This window comes from Penicilliopsis zonata, assembly GCF_001890105.1.
Source record: "Penicilliopsis zonata CBS 506.65 unplaced genomic scaffold ASPZOscaffold_5, whole genome shotgun sequence".
Classification (NCBI taxonomy): Eukaryota; Fungi; Ascomycota; class Eurotiomycetes; order Eurotiales; family Aspergillaceae; genus Penicilliopsis; species Penicilliopsis zonata.
In genome coordinates, this window is record NW_019208915.1 from 1210769 (window position 1) to 1226789 (window position 16021).

Here is a 16021-nt window from a genome sequence, read left to right on the forward strand (position 1 = left end):
ATGCTACTTGAACCGACGGGCGACCGCAGCGCTTCTTCAAACACGCCCAGGCACGTTCAACCGGAGGAACAGGCGAGACAGGTTCGGCAAGCTGGGGATGACGCTTGATGAGCGCAAGGTTGGAGGGGACCGAGGTGAGCGCGAGGGCGGTCACGGGTGGAGTGGGTTGCAAATGCCAAACAACAACAACAATAATAATAATAATCTCTGGTAAGACAAGAGAACGCGAGGCTAAGAGGCTAGAAGGACGGGAAGCCCGCTTAAAGTTGGCAGAGTGAGCCCCAGCGAAGCGGTCAGCAGCGGCTCTTGCAAGTAGGGAGGATTAGTTAAGGTCTGGTAAGGTCTGGTAAGGTCTGGTTTTACTCCTGAGGGAAAATCGGTGGAGGAGAACTTGGTCGCTTGAAGGGGGACGGGCGCCTCTTTTTTTCTCCCTCTTTTCTTTTTTCACCTTCTCTCCTCCCCCTGTTCCTCGTCGCTGGAGGCTGACGAGGTGACCACCACTGACCACCACTGACTGCCCATCGGGGGGGCCGCGCCAGCCAGCCAGAGCCGGAGCGAGCCACGTCCCACGAGCCCAGATGCGGCTCTGTTTGGACGCATGCCGCATCCACCCTGGCCTGTACGTCTGATTGGCTGTTCGGAAAAAAGAACGCTAGTCCTCCTGGGAGGCACTGGGTTAGGTAAGCACCAGCCCAGTACCCAAGCAGGCAGGTACCTACCTCTAGTACCTCCACTAGTACCTAGGTACCTAGTTACCTACCTAAGTTACCTAGGTAGCACTGGGTGGATGAAGTGTCCCGCTGTCCAGGCTGTGTCAACCTGCATTATGGTTGTTTGCTGGCAGCTGGCGCCTACACGGCTCCCAAGGCCAGAAGGAAGTGCAATAAAGAAGTGTTAGCGTCTAACTAGTTCCGCTTGTTGTCTGATGTCTACTGGCTCATGGACTACGGAGTAGACCTGGCGCCCGCAGTGTTTCGCCTGTCAGTCGGTTTTTCTCTTGACGAAAAAAAAAAAAAAAAAAAAGCTCATGTGCGGTTTGGTTGCCTGATTTAAGGTGTCAACAGCCCATCCCTCGCCTTGCCCTCCGGTTGCTCGCGGCTCGTACTGCGAGGTCAGGTGAGGCGGCCCTTCGCCGCAGACAACGTGATCTCCTCTCCACAGTGGCACACCAGGAATCTCACACCGCGTCAGCCCGCCAGACATTAGAGCAACCCCTCCCAAAGACCCAGACCCAGACCGGGCTCATCGCGGAACTCGGTTGGTATGAAAAGCCGTTGTTTGTTCAAACAGTCCTCTCTGGGATGTGACTTGTCATGTCACAGAGCAGCAACAGCAACAGCAGCAGTCATGGCGGCTGAACTCCACGAACGGTATCTGGCTGATCGTGCAGTAAGAGCCAGTCTTGACTATTAATTGTACAGAGGACCTATCTTCATGGTTATTCCTCCTACATATGCCCTCCCGGGTATGGTCTCGGGTTACTGTGGTACTGTAGAGGTACGGAGTATTGTTCAGTCCGATCTCGTACTCGGTTCTGGATGGCAGATCCCCCAAGCTTGGTTTCTTCCACTGCAGTTGACACCTCAGATCGTGATGGATGATTACAAGCCGCTTGGGTCTTCATATCAGTCACTCACTACTAACTAGCTTAGTTAGGTACTAACTATCTACCACCAGGTTCCTTCCCCTCCTATATGACCACAGAGAAAAGGCAATGGCGGGGCTGTGGTTCTCCACAGAGACAGACAGAGACGTGGTGGTTTGGGAATCCGAAATTTAGCGATAGGGTTTTCGCCCCAAAAGCCGCTGTCCAACGGCCTTGCGGAAAATAGCCATTAGGACTCGAAGTCCTCTGTACTTGAAAACCAGAATCAGATTCCCTGCACCTCCATGCACAAGAAGCCCTGGTAAAGCACAAAGCTACTGGGATCTGCTCTCGATGATTGGTTCGCTCCCTCTCATGCTGGCACAGTCGACTGGGGTCGTTGGTCCGAGCCAACCGCCAGCTAGCCGTTCAGAATCGGTCTGGAAAACCGGCCTTTTCACGACATCAGGCATCAATCATCACCCCGAAAACCTGCCGGCCAAAACAGAGCGTGGCGTTTCAGGATTTTGGCGTCATTCTGAGACTGCCTCATTTCTGTCTCCGAATGAAAAGTACGCGGGCCGCCCCGTGTCAACCTTTACAGGTTTAGCTGGTGTTTTTCTCCTCTCAACCGTCCTCCAACTCACTCCCAGCCCCTTCATTTATCCCCCACGCTCTGGGACTTATCTCTGGAGAGATCAGCAATACCTCGGAAAATCCTCGTCACGGGGTCCTGATTGGAGGGATCGTAAGTACTCTGTACCACCACATCACAGAATGATCGGGCAACGGTGTGCCTTCTTTCTTACGCTTGCCATTGTAAAAAAAAAAAAAAAAAAAAAAAAAAAAAAAAAACCTAGGAGGGAGCAAGGTGCAGAGTTATGCAGTGGTATGACGTATCAGCCTCGATGACCCCGCCCACTGTGGTGAATGGGATCTTCAAGCGCATCCCCGGTAGGCGTCTTGCGGAGCCGCACTCAATACTCTTGCAAGGTGCGGCGACAGTTTCCGGGTGCCATATGCCTGCTGAGTGCATTGCGTCTCCTTCTTATTGGATTGACATCATCCCTGGGATTCTGGCGCCTGCGCATGAGTTGTCACACAAGCCATGCTACCGTGGACTGACTCTTTGAGCGTCCAATGAAAAGGCCGTCGGGTACTCGTGTATCACCCTAGGAGCAGAAAAAAAAAAGAAAATGGACAGCGATTTGAAACAGGATTGTGTATGAGGTATAGTATAGTGCACCACATAAATCATCGAATATGATCCCTTTATTATCCTCTGTTATCTACATGGGTATTCAACCGTGATACATCATATCACAAATGACCCTTGGGGGATGACATTTCCTGGACCTTCTTCACCCGCTCCCATGCCTCCAAGGCAAAAGGCCCCGTCCTCTTTGCATACTGCACGGCTCGGGCGCTGCTGGCCTGCCGTAACGCGTACCGGGCGGCTATACCTTGCATTATCACGGAGCTTCGAAAGGCGAAGAATGCGTCCCCCCACAGCACTTCGGGAGTGGGATCCCATCCTGCGGCGGCGGTGTACCACCGGATACAATCCTCCCGCCGGGGTATACCCGGCACCGCGCCCGGCTGGAAGTCCTTTGACTGGTGCTCTGTGCTCTCTAGGAAGTACGGGCTGGTCAGGTTGCAAAGGTCCGATAACGGATGTCCAACAGTGGCCATCTCCCAGTCCAGGATGCCGATAACCCGCGGCTCAGTCTTGTGGAAGACCATGTTATCAATCTTGTAGTCGCCGTGGACTAGCGTGCCCCGATCCCGCGGCTGCGTGGTCTTGTTACTGAAGAATTGCACCATGTCTGCGAAATGGGGGAGCTCCCCGACAGGTTCCTTTGTTTCCACGTCTACCGCCTGGGCCTGGGCCCGCGACACCGACGTAAAGGTAGCGATCTGGCGATCGTAGAAGCCGCTCGGCTTTCCGAATCGTTCCAGTCCAACGGCTTGGGGGTTGACACGGTGGAAGGTGGCCAAGGTCTCGATCGCGGCCCGCCATCTACAGCAAGTCAGATCATCAGTTCTTCGGATGTTCAACATATAAAGCAATTCAAAAAAAAAGGGGGGGGGAGGAAGGAAAAGAAAAAAGAAAACCTCATACAAAGCAGTTCGATCCCCCGGGCTAATTCCAGGCATGGCCGGATCGGTGAACATGCGCCCGTCAAGGAACTCCATGATATAGAAGGGAGTTCCGATCACATCGCTGTCCTGGCAAAGGCAGTAGGCCTTGGGAACGGGGACATCGGTGGTCTCCAACGCATGGATGATCTTGTATTCGCGTTCCACCATATGTGCGGTTTTGGAAAGCAGGGCTCCCGGAGGCTTTTTCCGCAACACACTCTTCTGCCCGTCTGCACCGGTGAGAAGATATGTCGGGTTGGATTGACCGAAGCTGAACTGCAAGAAGAACCGTCAACCCAGCAATTTTCGGTCTGAATTCTATCGGTACAGTGAGTGCACTTGCCTGTTTCACATCTAAAGGTGTCTTGATACCCGGGACGTTCTGATCGATGTACCGCTCCAGCGATGGGACATCAATCGGTTGGCGCACCGCGCCAGCCATGATTAGTATAAATGTCTGAGTTCAATTCAAAATCTCTTCCAAGATAGCTTTTGCATAGAAAATCCAAGTACAAGTACTCTTCTACAAGGGTTGAAGACTAATCGGCGGCTATTGTATAAACATCCTGGGAGCATCGCTCCCAAACCCGGGGAGCCGAGGCAAAACCTTGGTCTGAGCTTTGGGGGGGGGGGGGGGGGTTACATAAAGCGGGGATCCAGCGACCGGCAGCGACCAGAAGTGCAGTTTATAGGTTTGCATGCCAGACAAACATGCCAAGCCGGCGATCGACGCGAGGCGCGTTCCTTCACCGCTGGAACGCGTGAAAGAAACCAATTACCCTTTCATAATTTGGTTTAATTGACACTAGAAGTACTCCGTAAACTCGCTCGCTAGTTCTTTCTAACCATTCTTCCTTTGAAACCATGACCAGAGAGACCACACCTCCTCCACCAGGCACCACCACCAAGACCACCACCAGCACTACTGCCATCCCCCACGAACCCCCGTCTCTGCCTGCCTCTCCGCTCCCGAAAAGACCCAAAGCTATCACCATGGCCCTCGACACCGCCGTTACCACCCTCGCACAACCCCTACCTCCTCTTCTAGTCAAGAAGCTCACCGAAGCCGGTCGCGCACCTACCCGTGGCTCAGCCTTTGCTGCAGGCTACGACGTTTATAGTGCAAAGGAGACCGTCGTCCCTGCCAAGGGCAAGGCGCTCGTCGATACGGGCATTGCCATTGCCGTTCCGGAAGGCACATGTAAGTATATATATATATATATATATATATATATACATACAATACAATGTATGAAGAATTAATGTTGTTTGATAGATGGCCGAATTGCCCCCCGCAGTGGCCTCGCGTCAAAGCACTTCATCGACACGGGCGCCGGCGTGATTGATGCCGATTATCGTGGTGAAGTCAAGGTTCTGCTCTTCAACTTCTCCGATGTCGATTTCACGGGTACGTGGTTGAAAAAAAGAATAACTTTCTATATGGTTGCTAACTCCATCGCAGTCAAGGAAGGCGATCGGATTGCTCAATTGGTTCTGGAGCGGGTGAGTACCTATTTATGCTTTTATACTTTTTCCCTCGTGCTAATACAGGTAGATCTATACCCCTGAAGTGATGGTCGTCGAGGAGTTGGAAGAAAGTGTCCGTGGGGCGGGTGGATTCGGCAGCACGGGGAAATAATTTCATTTGATATAGTTACAGGAGAAGAAGAAAAAGGATAGGCATGATTTATGACCATTAAATGAGATACTAGGAAGACCGCTGTGCATTTGAGAATATCAATGTATATGTAGGTAGTCGTCACTCCCTCCACTCCTGCACCTCAAACTGCACAATCGGATCCCGCAGGTATTGCACGTTGCGCACTAGACGGACCTCCGACGCCTTGGTGAGAAGAAGGTATGCGCGCTTCTGCTCCTCGTCGGAAGAAGAAGAAGAAGAAGAAGGAGAAGAAGAGCGCATCTCTGCATCACGCGCCTCAAGCGTCTTCTCCAGCACGGTGTGCATACTTGCTAGGACTTTTGCCGTGGCTTGAGCGAGGGGCAGCGCCGTGGCGGGCACATCGTCCGGGGAGACCCAGGACTTGGTGGAGCATAGGGCTGGCCCGGCTGCGGCGACGGCCTCGCGTAACCGCGCGACCATCGTGGCGGCGAACATGTCGCCTGTGCCGCTGAAGAAGCAGTCCAGGGCTGGGACGTCGATGTGGAAGAGACGCGGGGAGCCGTCCGAGCGGATTGTTGATCCGATGACCGTGAGGGTCGAGGGCCCGTCTTCCGTTGAGCTAGGGTTGGCAGAGACGAGTTTGGCAAGTTGGACAGAAGTTATGATCACATGTGGCACAGAGTATATCTTGTGGATGGCCGTCACGGCTTCCGCGAGGCTGCTGAGAGATGTGATTTTGATCCCGGAAAGAGTTCTTGACGTGTTAGATAAAATATCTGTATAAATAAGAGGGATAAAATACTTACTCCGCTTCGAATTGATTGGGAAGGATCAGATCAGCGTGATGCATGATTTTCTTATATGCAGGGACCACGTCGTCGTTCACATACAGTCGTCCCTGGTCGCCCATGACCGGGTCGAGAACTAACCAAGTCAATCCACTGTCAAAAAGAAGTTGGAAAAGAAGAAAAAGAAAGAAAAAACCCCCACCCCAAAAAAAAGAGCCAGGCTTGCCCTCTGCTTTCTTTTGTAGGTCCATGCCGATGGCCCCCACTGCTTCGACCGCGGCGGCGCTGGGAGCGTACCCCGATAGCATGACGTCGAAATCAGTGAGGTAGCTCTGCTTGAGGCCATGGTAAAGATCCTCGATCTCTTGAGCAGTTGATCTTGTGCCCTTGAATTGTCTATAACCAGTGTGATTGCCTTGTTTTTTTTTGGTTAGATCCTGTTAGCTAGATATTCTCAAAGCGGGGTAAGAAGCTCCTCGAGGCTGGAAGTAAGTTGGAGAGCAGGAGACTACGGAAAGAAAGAAGAATCATGGTCACCCTCCAGGAGAGGGCAGGGCTCACTCACTGAAGTGGACAGTATGCACGGCAGCGACTTCGCATCCCAAGGATTGCATCACAAAGGTGGCCATTGAGTTGCCGACATAGCTAACGCCATTTTGTCAACGAGGTCCAATTCCGCTAGAGAAGCCAGAGCGCGATTGAGAGGAAGCAGTTCATGGAAGTGTATGCCATGCCAAAGATGGAGAAGCAGGAATATTACTCTCGTTGCTAACATGGCTTCGAAGAGCTGGTTCCAGACGCATTCGATTGGATTTGACGTACCCATACACCACCTTTTGTTCAACCAAAAACAGTCAATATGTTAGCAAAGCCATAGAGACGAAACATATTGAAAGCGAAAACCCCCGTATCGTGACCAGTTGCCAGGAACGAGCGCAAGAAGATATGACACATACATGACTTGCTATCGCAAGGACCCGGGTCTCCGGCACGAGCAGGTCCGAGGTCATTTTCTATAACAAAATTCTATTCCACGAGTATAGTGAAAGCAGAAAGCAGTCCAGTCTATCATGCAAACAGATGCAGCGTCTGAATTGGTGAGGTGTGTTTTGCTTGAGCGCCGATGTTGCCAGCAACTGTGATCTCTAAGGAGGGGCATCCATTTTTCTTATCAGCTTAGTGATTATGATTGTGGTTCCGAAGTGGCGGCAGAAAAAGAGGGAAAGGAAGCAGGCGTAGAACTATATATTGACTATTAACCATCTTATGTAGTACAGAGTACGAATAGATATAGTTACCTAGGTAGTTCAAGGTACTGATTACTATTTCCCCTTGAAAGATTGGCCGTCGTATTTAAAAGCACATTCGTGCAGATATCGGTTGAGATGCAAATAAATTCCTTGGCCCGCAGGGCCAGGAAACTCTTATACCACACAAGTCTAGTTCCTCTCTACTCCGTACACCTTTAATCTCCAGACGATGTGTTCATGTAGTAGGTCGGTTGAACCCCAGCGTCTTTGGTTCGGTGATCTTCGATTACCGGCTGGTATTCTCGGGCAGGTACTAACTAACAGGCATTTATCTATTGTTACTGCTGCTATAAGTCAGCTGGTGACATTCTCCAGGTTAATCTGAGTGCAGTCTGTTACTCACTTTGCAGATTGACGGCCTATCATGTCTTCTTCTTACATCCGAAGGGCTAGTTCGCTGTCAGCCAGGATCTGCAGACATTTCATTAAACAAAGTCGGATCTACACGGCTAGTAGATTGCTTAATGCAATGCAACAAGAGTCAGTACATGATTCGCAAATCAGTACTTGATAGATAGTAATGGCTGTGTTGAGATGATGTTGTTTTGTTGCAGGAGGTAGAATTGAAGTCAACTACCTAGGTACCTTGCCCACGGAGTAGACACTGGTGACTGTACCTGAGCAGGTCACGCGAGATGACCGAAAATAAACCGAGCTCGCGTCGTTCCGTCGTCGACTTACGCTCAACAACAAAAGGCCTCTCCGCTTCTTATGGCTACAGACGACTTCTTTTATAGGTTCTCCAGTGATTATTGCCTCATCTTTACAGTGCGTAACTTGTTACAGCACCAGAAAAAATTCTCAAGCTACAACCTACCTCCCTGCCCTGGGGGAGGGTTCCATGGCAAGGCCCAGGGGGGCACTACTGTACTGGTTGTTTCTTGCAAGTTGTTCAGCATGAGAAGATCCACAATTATCCTGCGTTCGATTTCTTACTGACTACGGAGTGTAGGTAGAGTTCGAGTAGAAAGCACTGACGGTCGACATCCGAGGAATTTTGAAGACTAAGACGCTAAAAGCCCCACGGTTACGCGGTGGTCTCGAACGTGGCTGTCGTAGCGTCGTTGTGCCTGTTATCGAGACAGGCCCGATCGATCAGCACGGCCGAAGGCACAGACAGAAGCGATCGAATGGTCTCGCCCCCCCGGCCCCTGAACTTTGAGTTTGATGCCTTGCCGGGATATCTGATGAATTCCAGCGGACACGGAAGGGGAATAACTACTACTGTCAAACTAGTCAACTATCCGTTTTAGCAATGTGAGTGACTAGTAGTTAAGTTACAACTCCTAGTTAGTTACGTGGCCGGTAGTTAGTTCACTAGTCAACTACTGAGAGCTAATAATGATATGATTTAATGCAGGTTCAAAACCGGAATCCACATGCTTGTCTATAATACTGTTGATAAGCCCCGGACCCGACTAACTCGCCATTAATAGCATGAACTATGGACCGTTTGTCCCTGGGTGTGAACCCCCCCTGAGACGAGCGGCTTTCTCATTGGAGTCACGGCTAGTGCCGTACCCTCCTGAACCCCCAGTCCGGGCTTTCGTCGTCTGGCCATGTGCCTTGTATCTCCTGAATGGCTGAAACCCTTCCCGCCCACCTAGCACCTGCTGCCCTACTAGCCTTCGCCGAGAGCCACCATTTCTAGGAATTAGAAAATACAGCCGGTCTGCACCGCTGCAGCATGCCCGGATGGTTTCTCTGGTCAGTACCGACAGTCGTCGCTCCGTCACTCCATCGCTCCATCGCTGTAAGGGACGACGATTGGCATAGCATGAAGTCGTTTCTTCCATGCTCGGTCACTCACACCACCGGCAACATGTCATGAGCACCTCCTCATCTTATCATCGATAATCTGGAGGGCACTGACGGAAAATCAACCGTCGTTGACGTCTCCTTGAAGGGCAACACACCAATCTGTATGTTGGAGAGCTCATGTCATTCTTTCTGCCCCCCGTGGCTCGTCACTCATTGAAATCCGCCATGACCACCATTTTGCACGCTTCTCCACACTCTTTACCCCGTGGGAGGAGGAGCAGACGTTCATTATCTTATATCGCCGCAATGCCTGCCAAAACTTCCATTCCTTTCCACCTTGAGCAGGTGCGGCCATTTCAGTCGACTTTAATATCAACACCATCCCCTCGAGCAAATCGATATATTGGGATACATCATCTGTTATTAATCATAATCGCCATTCTAGTCTTCTTGACAGAAACCTCATCTGCCTTGCCCGCCATTGCGCCGCACACTGTGCGGACATCTCTCCCTCCTCTTGAGACCCACTCGTCTAGCATCGATGTGCCTGTCGAACAAGATCTTGCGCAAAGGGCACTTGAATTGACCGACCTGCCTCGCGAACAAGGTGAACAAGACCTTGCAGTGGATACCGACAGCCCGACCACTTCGGACGATCACGACGACTCGTTATCAGTCCTGGTACCGAGGTCATCCAACACGACGGCATCAGCCACGGCCAGCAGCACCAGTACCAGTGCCACATCGACTGCTACCTCTTCTTGGTCGATGCCCAGCCCTTTCGATACAGGAATTGGGACCAATTTCACCGTCTCAAGTTGCCCCAAGTTCTTGAACAAATTGATAGCGAATGAAACGATGATTGGCTGCCATGCTGTATCTATGTTGCTGGAGACCTCGGACGCTTTCTTCGAGATGCTCACATCAGCCGTGGACCTCACACGTGTACTACAAAAGTCCTGTAGTGTCTCGGTGGAGACTTGTTCCGAGGTACTGACTGATTTCGCCTCGAACCTCGTTGAAGATAGTGCCTGTGGACAAGATTATGAACTAGGCAATCCTGTGGTGAAGGAGGCGTATCGATCGATGGTGGCCTACGAACCTGTCTATCGGGCGACGTGCCTGATAAACCCAAGCACAGAAGACTACTGCTTCGTGGACGCTGCCTTGAATACCAGCAATATTGCCGATTATTACGTCTACTTCCTGCCCTTGGGCACTGCCCTCACCAGCTCGAACCACCCGACATGCAACAAATGCTTGCAGGCTGATATGACTGTCTTCAGCGAATGGGCAGAGGTCAAGGGGCAGCCTCTGACAAGTGTCTATCTTGCTGCTGCTGCTCAAGTGGACGAGAGGTGTGGGGACGATTTCGCCACGACTAACATCACCGTCGCATCGAAGGCTTCTATCAACCGTAGTGGGTTGACGTCGCGGCAGCTCGATATCCCACTACTTATATCTACCTTGGCACTCAGCTTGGGGGTTGCCATTCTAAGACTATTTTGACACTTGCTCTGCGCTTACATACACACACACACTCTCTCTCTCTCTTCACTATCTTTTTCCAAATACACGGAAAACATCCTACCTTGATACAGATAGACCCTCTTTTCTTTCCTACCCTACCGGTTGACAATGAACCTGCGTCGCCACTCCTTTATCTGAACTCCCCACCAGCATGGTTTCATGGTAATGTCAGCGTTGCATACTTGATTTATTCTCTGTTTCTTGGAGCCGCCTGATTGATACATATTTGTACAATATTGTACAGAATAATGTTTTAGAAATAATATTTGTGATGAATGACTTCAGTCAACTAGGTAAATTCAAGAATGTTTATTTTCTACCCTCAACAGTCGTGAGACGATATTCCCATGCTTCTATCAACTTAAATATCCATCGTATTCTACAAGATCTATGGTAAAGCATACGCAGTCTAATGAAACACTCCACTGTGGATTTGAATATGGAAACCGTCTTGTGTGTTTTTTCTTCTCCTCTTCTCCTTTCTCTCATCAAACGTGGCATGGTTAGCATCATATCAACCGGTCTAGAGCATTGTCAACAATTCTGGAAGATGGGGGTAGGAAATGGTATAAATCAAGGTATATCCAGGAAAACAGGTCCAAAAAAAGGGGGGGGGGGGAAAGGAAGTTGATATGATAGGACACGCCCAACAAAAAGGAAGCATAAACACAGAATAATTTGAAGATTCGTACTTCGTTGACAAGAAGCCGACAAGAGCTCAATAACTATGTATCAGGAAATAGGGGGTCAAAAGATGGGTATATCTGACAGGCGAGCGGATGTCAAATGCACGGCATGTTGAATAAAATCTCGCAATGCTCCAGCATGTCAAAAAGGTTCAAAAATCGAAATAGATTAGGGGGAAAAAACAGGGAGAAAAAAAAGGGGGGAGGCAGCGCCATACAATGCAAATGCAATGAAAGCTGATCAGCTCTTTCGGACGTTGCCATCCCCGAGAGCGACACCCACCAGGCTCTGATGAATACCAAAGGGCATCGAGGCCTGTGCTTTCGAAGCCGAGACAGGACTCTGTGCGGTTTCTCGATCACGCTTGAGGCGGAAGTAGGCGAGCTTGGCGAACCGGCCGAGCTGTGCCCAGAAATGACGGCCAGCCGGATGAGACGCGATGCGATCCAGAAGATCCACCGTGCTTTCGCGGACGGTATGGTCCGGGTGGAAGAGACCCATGCTGAGATAGAACAGGCCTGCGTTGCGTTCCGGAGTGACGGTAAGAAGCTGGCAGATCCCCGCGTAGTCTTTCACAGAGTGGGCGAAAGCAAGATAAACGGCGCCGGAATCTGCATGCGAGAGCTTCAGTTTCTTCAGGCGGTCGTGGTGGTGGTGCAGGTCCGGCCTTTTGATCGGTCGCGCAGGGTAATACATCGACGCAATATCTTGTATAAAACCGTAGTACGAGCGTGTATTCCTCCATCCTTCAATCCGTGAGACCGAGGCAATTAGCTCCCGTTGCTTCGAGCCCTCGTCCGGCCAGACATAGCCATGTCCGCGCAATGTGGTGGGATTGAGGGGATCTGCTTGAAGCCCGCTCGGGCTATCAGGCGATAGTTCCTCTCCCGGCCCGATGACGAACAAATTCGAGGTTCCATAGACAGCCTCCTCAAAGGCGGCCGCGACACGCGTGAACTTGATGATATACTCGCGCCATTTGGCCCGGATGGCATTTTCACCATGACGGTTGGTGATACCGCGCTGGATATCGTCCATGAAGGCGTGGTCACCCGTCGGATCTGAGCCCGAACCCGACGAGCCTGATGCAATGAAAGAATTCTGTTGTTGGAAATAAACAAGTCCTTCCGTCACTGGTGCAGGTTCAATGCGGCTACTAATTTTGATTCGCCCGGTGGGCAGGTCACAGAGGAGATCCCACCACTCTGGATGGTTTGCGAACGTGGGGTTCGTTACGCCAGCAATGAACCCCGGAACCTTGAGCAAGTCATCGATCTTTGTCAAGTCTGTATATGGAAATGCATGCCGGGTGAAACCACGCAGAATGCCACCAGAGGCAAGTGCACAGGCAGCAAGGACGGCCTCCGCCACCTCACCCGAGGGACGATTGTGCCCCAAGAAGATGACCCGCTTCTGAGTGAGCATTGCATTGATTAGAACAATAATTGGATGGGTGAATGCACCGTTTGTTGTGAGGTGAGGGTGGAGGAGAAAAGGTTGAGGAGACGCTGAATGGGGGGCCGAGAACGTCTGTATCAGTTTTATCAAGGAGAAATCTCCCACGGTCTCGGGCCAAATCACAGTCGGCACCTTCACGGGTATTGGTATGTCGTTATAAACCACTTTCGACTCAAATTCGTGGGTATCCCTGGGAAGAATGTACCCTGCAGCGGCCCTCTTCGGTGATACCGGGCTTCCTGGCTCGCCTATCTCCTCGCCCTTTGCTAGACGCTGCTGGATGATCCCTTCGAATTTCTCGATAAACATGTCTTTAGAGTCTGTTGCTTGCAGAATTTGCCTTTCTAGCATAGAAAGCTTGGGCATGAGAGAGAGGTCCATAGCGTTCACCGCATGGTAGAGGGTAGCAAGGGTCTCGGGGTACGGCGATTTGAAGTAGTCTTCGAGTGCAAGTAGAAGCAAAGGCTTTTGGATCATGAGTTAGCAAGCGTTCTCCAGATGGTAGGCGATATTGGACTGGCGGTCCTACCTTGTAGATATGAAGGAATGAATGGCGAGTGCAAATGGCCATCGCCTTCACTACTGCGCCTCTATTGTACCATGGTGAGCCTAGGCAATAAATGGAGTGAGGGCATAGCTGGAAGAAAGTCATACCGCCTGACCGTATTATCTTGTTTCGTATTCACAAGGTTAAGCACATACATCAATGGAGGCCCTTCGCCTCCATCTTCATCATCGCTGCTTTCTGCGGAGTCCTCTGAACTGTCGAATTCATCTCCATTCTCTGCATATTCGTTTCCCTGCATGCTTGGACGCCTCTTTTTCTTCTTCTTCTTCTCGGAATCAGAGCCCTCGTCCTCATCTGCGCTCGTGTCCTTATGCAAGAAGAAAATGGTCCAGTCTTGGCTTCGAACATGCGTCTGATCAGGAAGCATAAGCTCCGCTAACATGCTCTCATCGCCACTGATCGCCGCAGGATATTGATGCTCCATGATCGGGCCCCGGTCAATATGGAACGAGGCTACTAGAATATATTCCACATGTCGTTCCGGCGAGTCGAGCGGGTATTGCGACTTGTGTCGCCGCGGTCTGGAATTTGGGGCGACATGGTCGACAGAGCGTTGATGTACCGCAGTGTGAGCACCACTGGGCGATCGCCTGAGCAAAGATGTGGCAGGAGACAGTCTCGGTAGGCCATTCGTTTTCGACGATGAATCGGACGAGGTTGGCTGTAGGCTGTTCGAGTCGTTCCCAGAAGGGCGCAATGGCAATGCGGTGGCCATTTTTGGGGCGCGCAGATGACACAGAGAGGTGTCCTCCTGGTAGGCAGTCTACCAAAGAGGCATAATCATCCAATAAGTCCGAGGATTCCTGGCTAAGTAATGAGCATCTATCCTTTCATCTTGCCCACGAGGGCAAGCAAATCGGCGGTTCAGGGGCACGCTGGAACGGGGCGAGGGGGGCCCTCCCGCACGCACACACACACGCACAACCAGCAATCCACCACAAATATACTCACAATTCATCCAAAGAGAGCAGTCGAAAAAGACAGGCCGGCGGCAGGTGTTTCCATCCTTCCACGCTGGCAAAAGACGACCGTCACTCAGAACCCCCTAATCACATACCGCCGCAACCCGTCTTGGAGAGTCGATCCCGCTCCCCGCACGTGCTCCGGCCCGACTGTATTGCCGATTCCAGGTCCGTTTGTTTACATTGTTTACACCGCAGTGAGGATATCACTGCAGGCAACAGACGGCGATCGAGGGGTTTTCTTTTCCGTTTGAGAGATTATTTGACCTATCCTGGTCTTTCTGGACTCCAATCCACTGGCATACAGCATCACGCCGATTATCTGCGCTGGAAAGTCGCTTCCGGCGGTCACAACCTTAGTAGTAACAATGGTAGGAATGGTTCCCCGCATGATGGATTACGCTCTGTGTGAGGAAGGAAAGAAAATTGACATCTGTGAGCAGGTTACTTCAAATGCCCCCTTCAAGCCATCGCCTTTGTCGTTTGGCTCGCCGAGAGCCTCACCGTTTCGCCGCCCCTCAACCCCAAACTCTCCGCCTTCCATTCGACCCGGGACCCCTGGTAGCTCGCCCGGTCGAGGATACACTCCGGTTGTATCGCCAAGCAAACTCCATCAGTCATACACCGTGGAGGATGAGGACTCGAGCTCTAGAAGCACCGAGCCAATCGCTCAGCCAAAGTTCCGAGAGATGCCTCCGTCTCCAACAAAGGGCGCCGATAGTCCGAGCAGTCGATCTCCCATGATGGGAAATAGATCCACCCCCATGATGGCGGCAGGGTCTGGAGACGCGGTTGGCAACCTGAATGCAGCGCAACTCAGAGAGATCCGCGAGGCATTCCAGGTACTGGATAGGGACAATGACGGGACAATCACCCGGGACGACGTCACAGATGTGCTTGCGAATTTAGGTCAGTGAAAAAGAATACTATCATTGCAGACGATGTATCATTGCTGAAACCATATTCCTACTTGACAGGTCAAGACACCGCCGCGATCAGCCAGTTTTTTCCTGGAACTGGGCAGACGATGAATTTCCCAACCTTTTTGAACACCCTCTCCTCGCTCATGGGATCATTGTCCTCCTCGCAAGAGCTCCTCAATGCCTTGTCAGCGTTCGACGACGATGACAGCGGCCAGGTGGATGTGGCGGAGCTGCGAGACGCTCTGCTCCACACCGCACCTGAGGAAGGCGAGGAGCCCCTGACCGAACGGGAAATTGATGATGTGCTTGCTGGATTCACCGGCCGTCGGGCCTTTGGCAAGACCACAAAGGGCAGTGGGCTTAGTGGGAAGCGGGGGGAGGTGTTCAGGTACCAGGAGTTCGTCGCCAGCGTGGTCGGGGGCATGGAAAACGGCAACACAAACCCGAAACGGGAGACCGGCGCTGCAAAGAGTTGATGACGTACCTACTGCTTGACGATCCCAAGACTCCGTAATGTGTTTGATACTGGTCATGGCGTTTGAGGTTTATTTATTCTATTTTTTTGCCGAGTCATGATGTTTTGCCGGGGCAGCTCTGGAAGCTAGGCCGATCAAGGGTACACAAGAACAAACAAATATACAAAGTAAATACCCCGTATCGATCGACGCAGATCTCCAACAGGTCTT

The 16021-nt window shown here is 51.4% G+C and overlaps 8 protein-coding genes across 8 annotated transcripts; 5 read left to right on the forward strand and 3 right to left on the reverse strand.

Annotated features, from left to right (window-relative positions):
* The first annotated feature begins 1781 nt into the window (after positions 1-1781).
* Positions 1782-2701, forward strand: ASPZODRAFT_1804012 (hypothetical protein). Its single transcript, XM_022727140.1, has one exon. The coding sequence runs from the start codon at positions 1940-1942 to the stop codon at positions 2495-2497; it is 558 nt and encodes a 185-aa protein (XP_022582402.1). The 5' UTR covers positions 1782-1939; the 3' UTR covers positions 2498-2701.
* On the forward strand, positions 2427-2808 carry ASPZODRAFT_1804322 (hypothetical protein). The gene has a single exon (XM_022727141.1). It carries the CDS (start codon positions 2516-2518, stop codon positions 2708-2710), a length of 195 nt encoding a protein of 64 aa, XP_022582403.1. The 5' UTR covers positions 2427-2515; the 3' UTR covers positions 2711-2808.
* Positions 2442-4202, reverse strand: ASPZODRAFT_131494 (hypothetical protein). Its single transcript, XM_022722776.1, has 3 exons — positions 4071-4202; positions 3708-4003; positions 2442-3605 (listed from the first exon to the last, which is right to left on the reverse strand). Exons 1-3 carry the CDS (start codon positions 4167-4169, stop codon positions 2906-2908), a joined length of 1095 nt encoding a protein of 364 aa, XP_022582404.1. The 5' UTR covers positions 4170-4202; the 3' UTR covers positions 2442-2905.
* A 389-nt stretch (positions 4203-4591) lies between these two features.
* Positions 4592-5366, forward strand: ASPZODRAFT_141455 (hypothetical protein; the record flags this gene model as incomplete). The annotated part of the gene is made up of 4 exons (XM_022724751.1): positions 4592-4928; positions 5004-5135; positions 5190-5230; positions 5283-5366. The coding sequence occupies 4 exons, from the start codon at positions 4592-4594 to the stop codon at positions 5364-5366; spliced, it is 594 nt and encodes a 197-aa protein (XP_022582405.1).
* Positions 5367-5486: 120 nt separating this feature from the next.
* On the reverse strand, positions 5487-7146 carry ASPZODRAFT_63750 (hypothetical protein; the record flags this gene model as incomplete). Its single annotated transcript, XM_022729177.1, has 6 exons — positions 5487-6102; positions 6155-6272; positions 6339-6551; positions 6702-6781; positions 6959-6969; positions 7093-7146. 6 exons carry the CDS (start codon positions 7144-7146, stop codon positions 5487-5489), a joined length of 1092 nt encoding a protein of 363 aa, XP_022582406.1.
* A 2805-nt stretch (positions 7147-9951) lies between these two features.
* ASPZODRAFT_30742 (hypothetical protein) lies at positions 9952-10710 on the forward strand (the record flags this gene model as incomplete). Its single annotated transcript, XM_022728205.1, has 1 exon — positions 9952-10710. A coding segment is annotated over one exon (759 nt), but the record flags the coding sequence as incomplete, so codon positions are not given.
* Positions 10711-11337: 627 nt separating this feature from the next.
* Positions 11338-14557, reverse strand: ASPZODRAFT_131502 (hypothetical protein). The gene is made up of 4 exons (XM_022722777.1): positions 14402-14557; positions 13537-14253; positions 13412-13472; positions 11338-13347 (listed from the first exon to the last, which is right to left on the reverse strand). The coding sequence occupies exons 2-4, from the start codon at positions 14163-14165 to the stop codon at positions 11665-11667; spliced, it is 2373 nt and encodes a 790-aa protein (XP_022582408.1). The 5' UTR covers positions 14166-14253; positions 14402-14557; the 3' UTR covers positions 11338-11664.
* Positions 14558-14577: 20 nt separating this feature from the next.
* ASPZODRAFT_1804508 (hypothetical protein) lies at positions 14578-16020 on the forward strand. Its single transcript, XM_022727142.1, has 3 exons — positions 14578-14783; positions 14856-15321; positions 15390-16020. Exons 1-3 carry the CDS (start codon positions 14781-14783, stop codon positions 15809-15811), a joined length of 891 nt encoding a protein of 296 aa, XP_022582409.1. The 5' UTR covers positions 14578-14780; the 3' UTR covers positions 15812-16020.
* Position 16021: the final 1 nt, after the last annotated feature.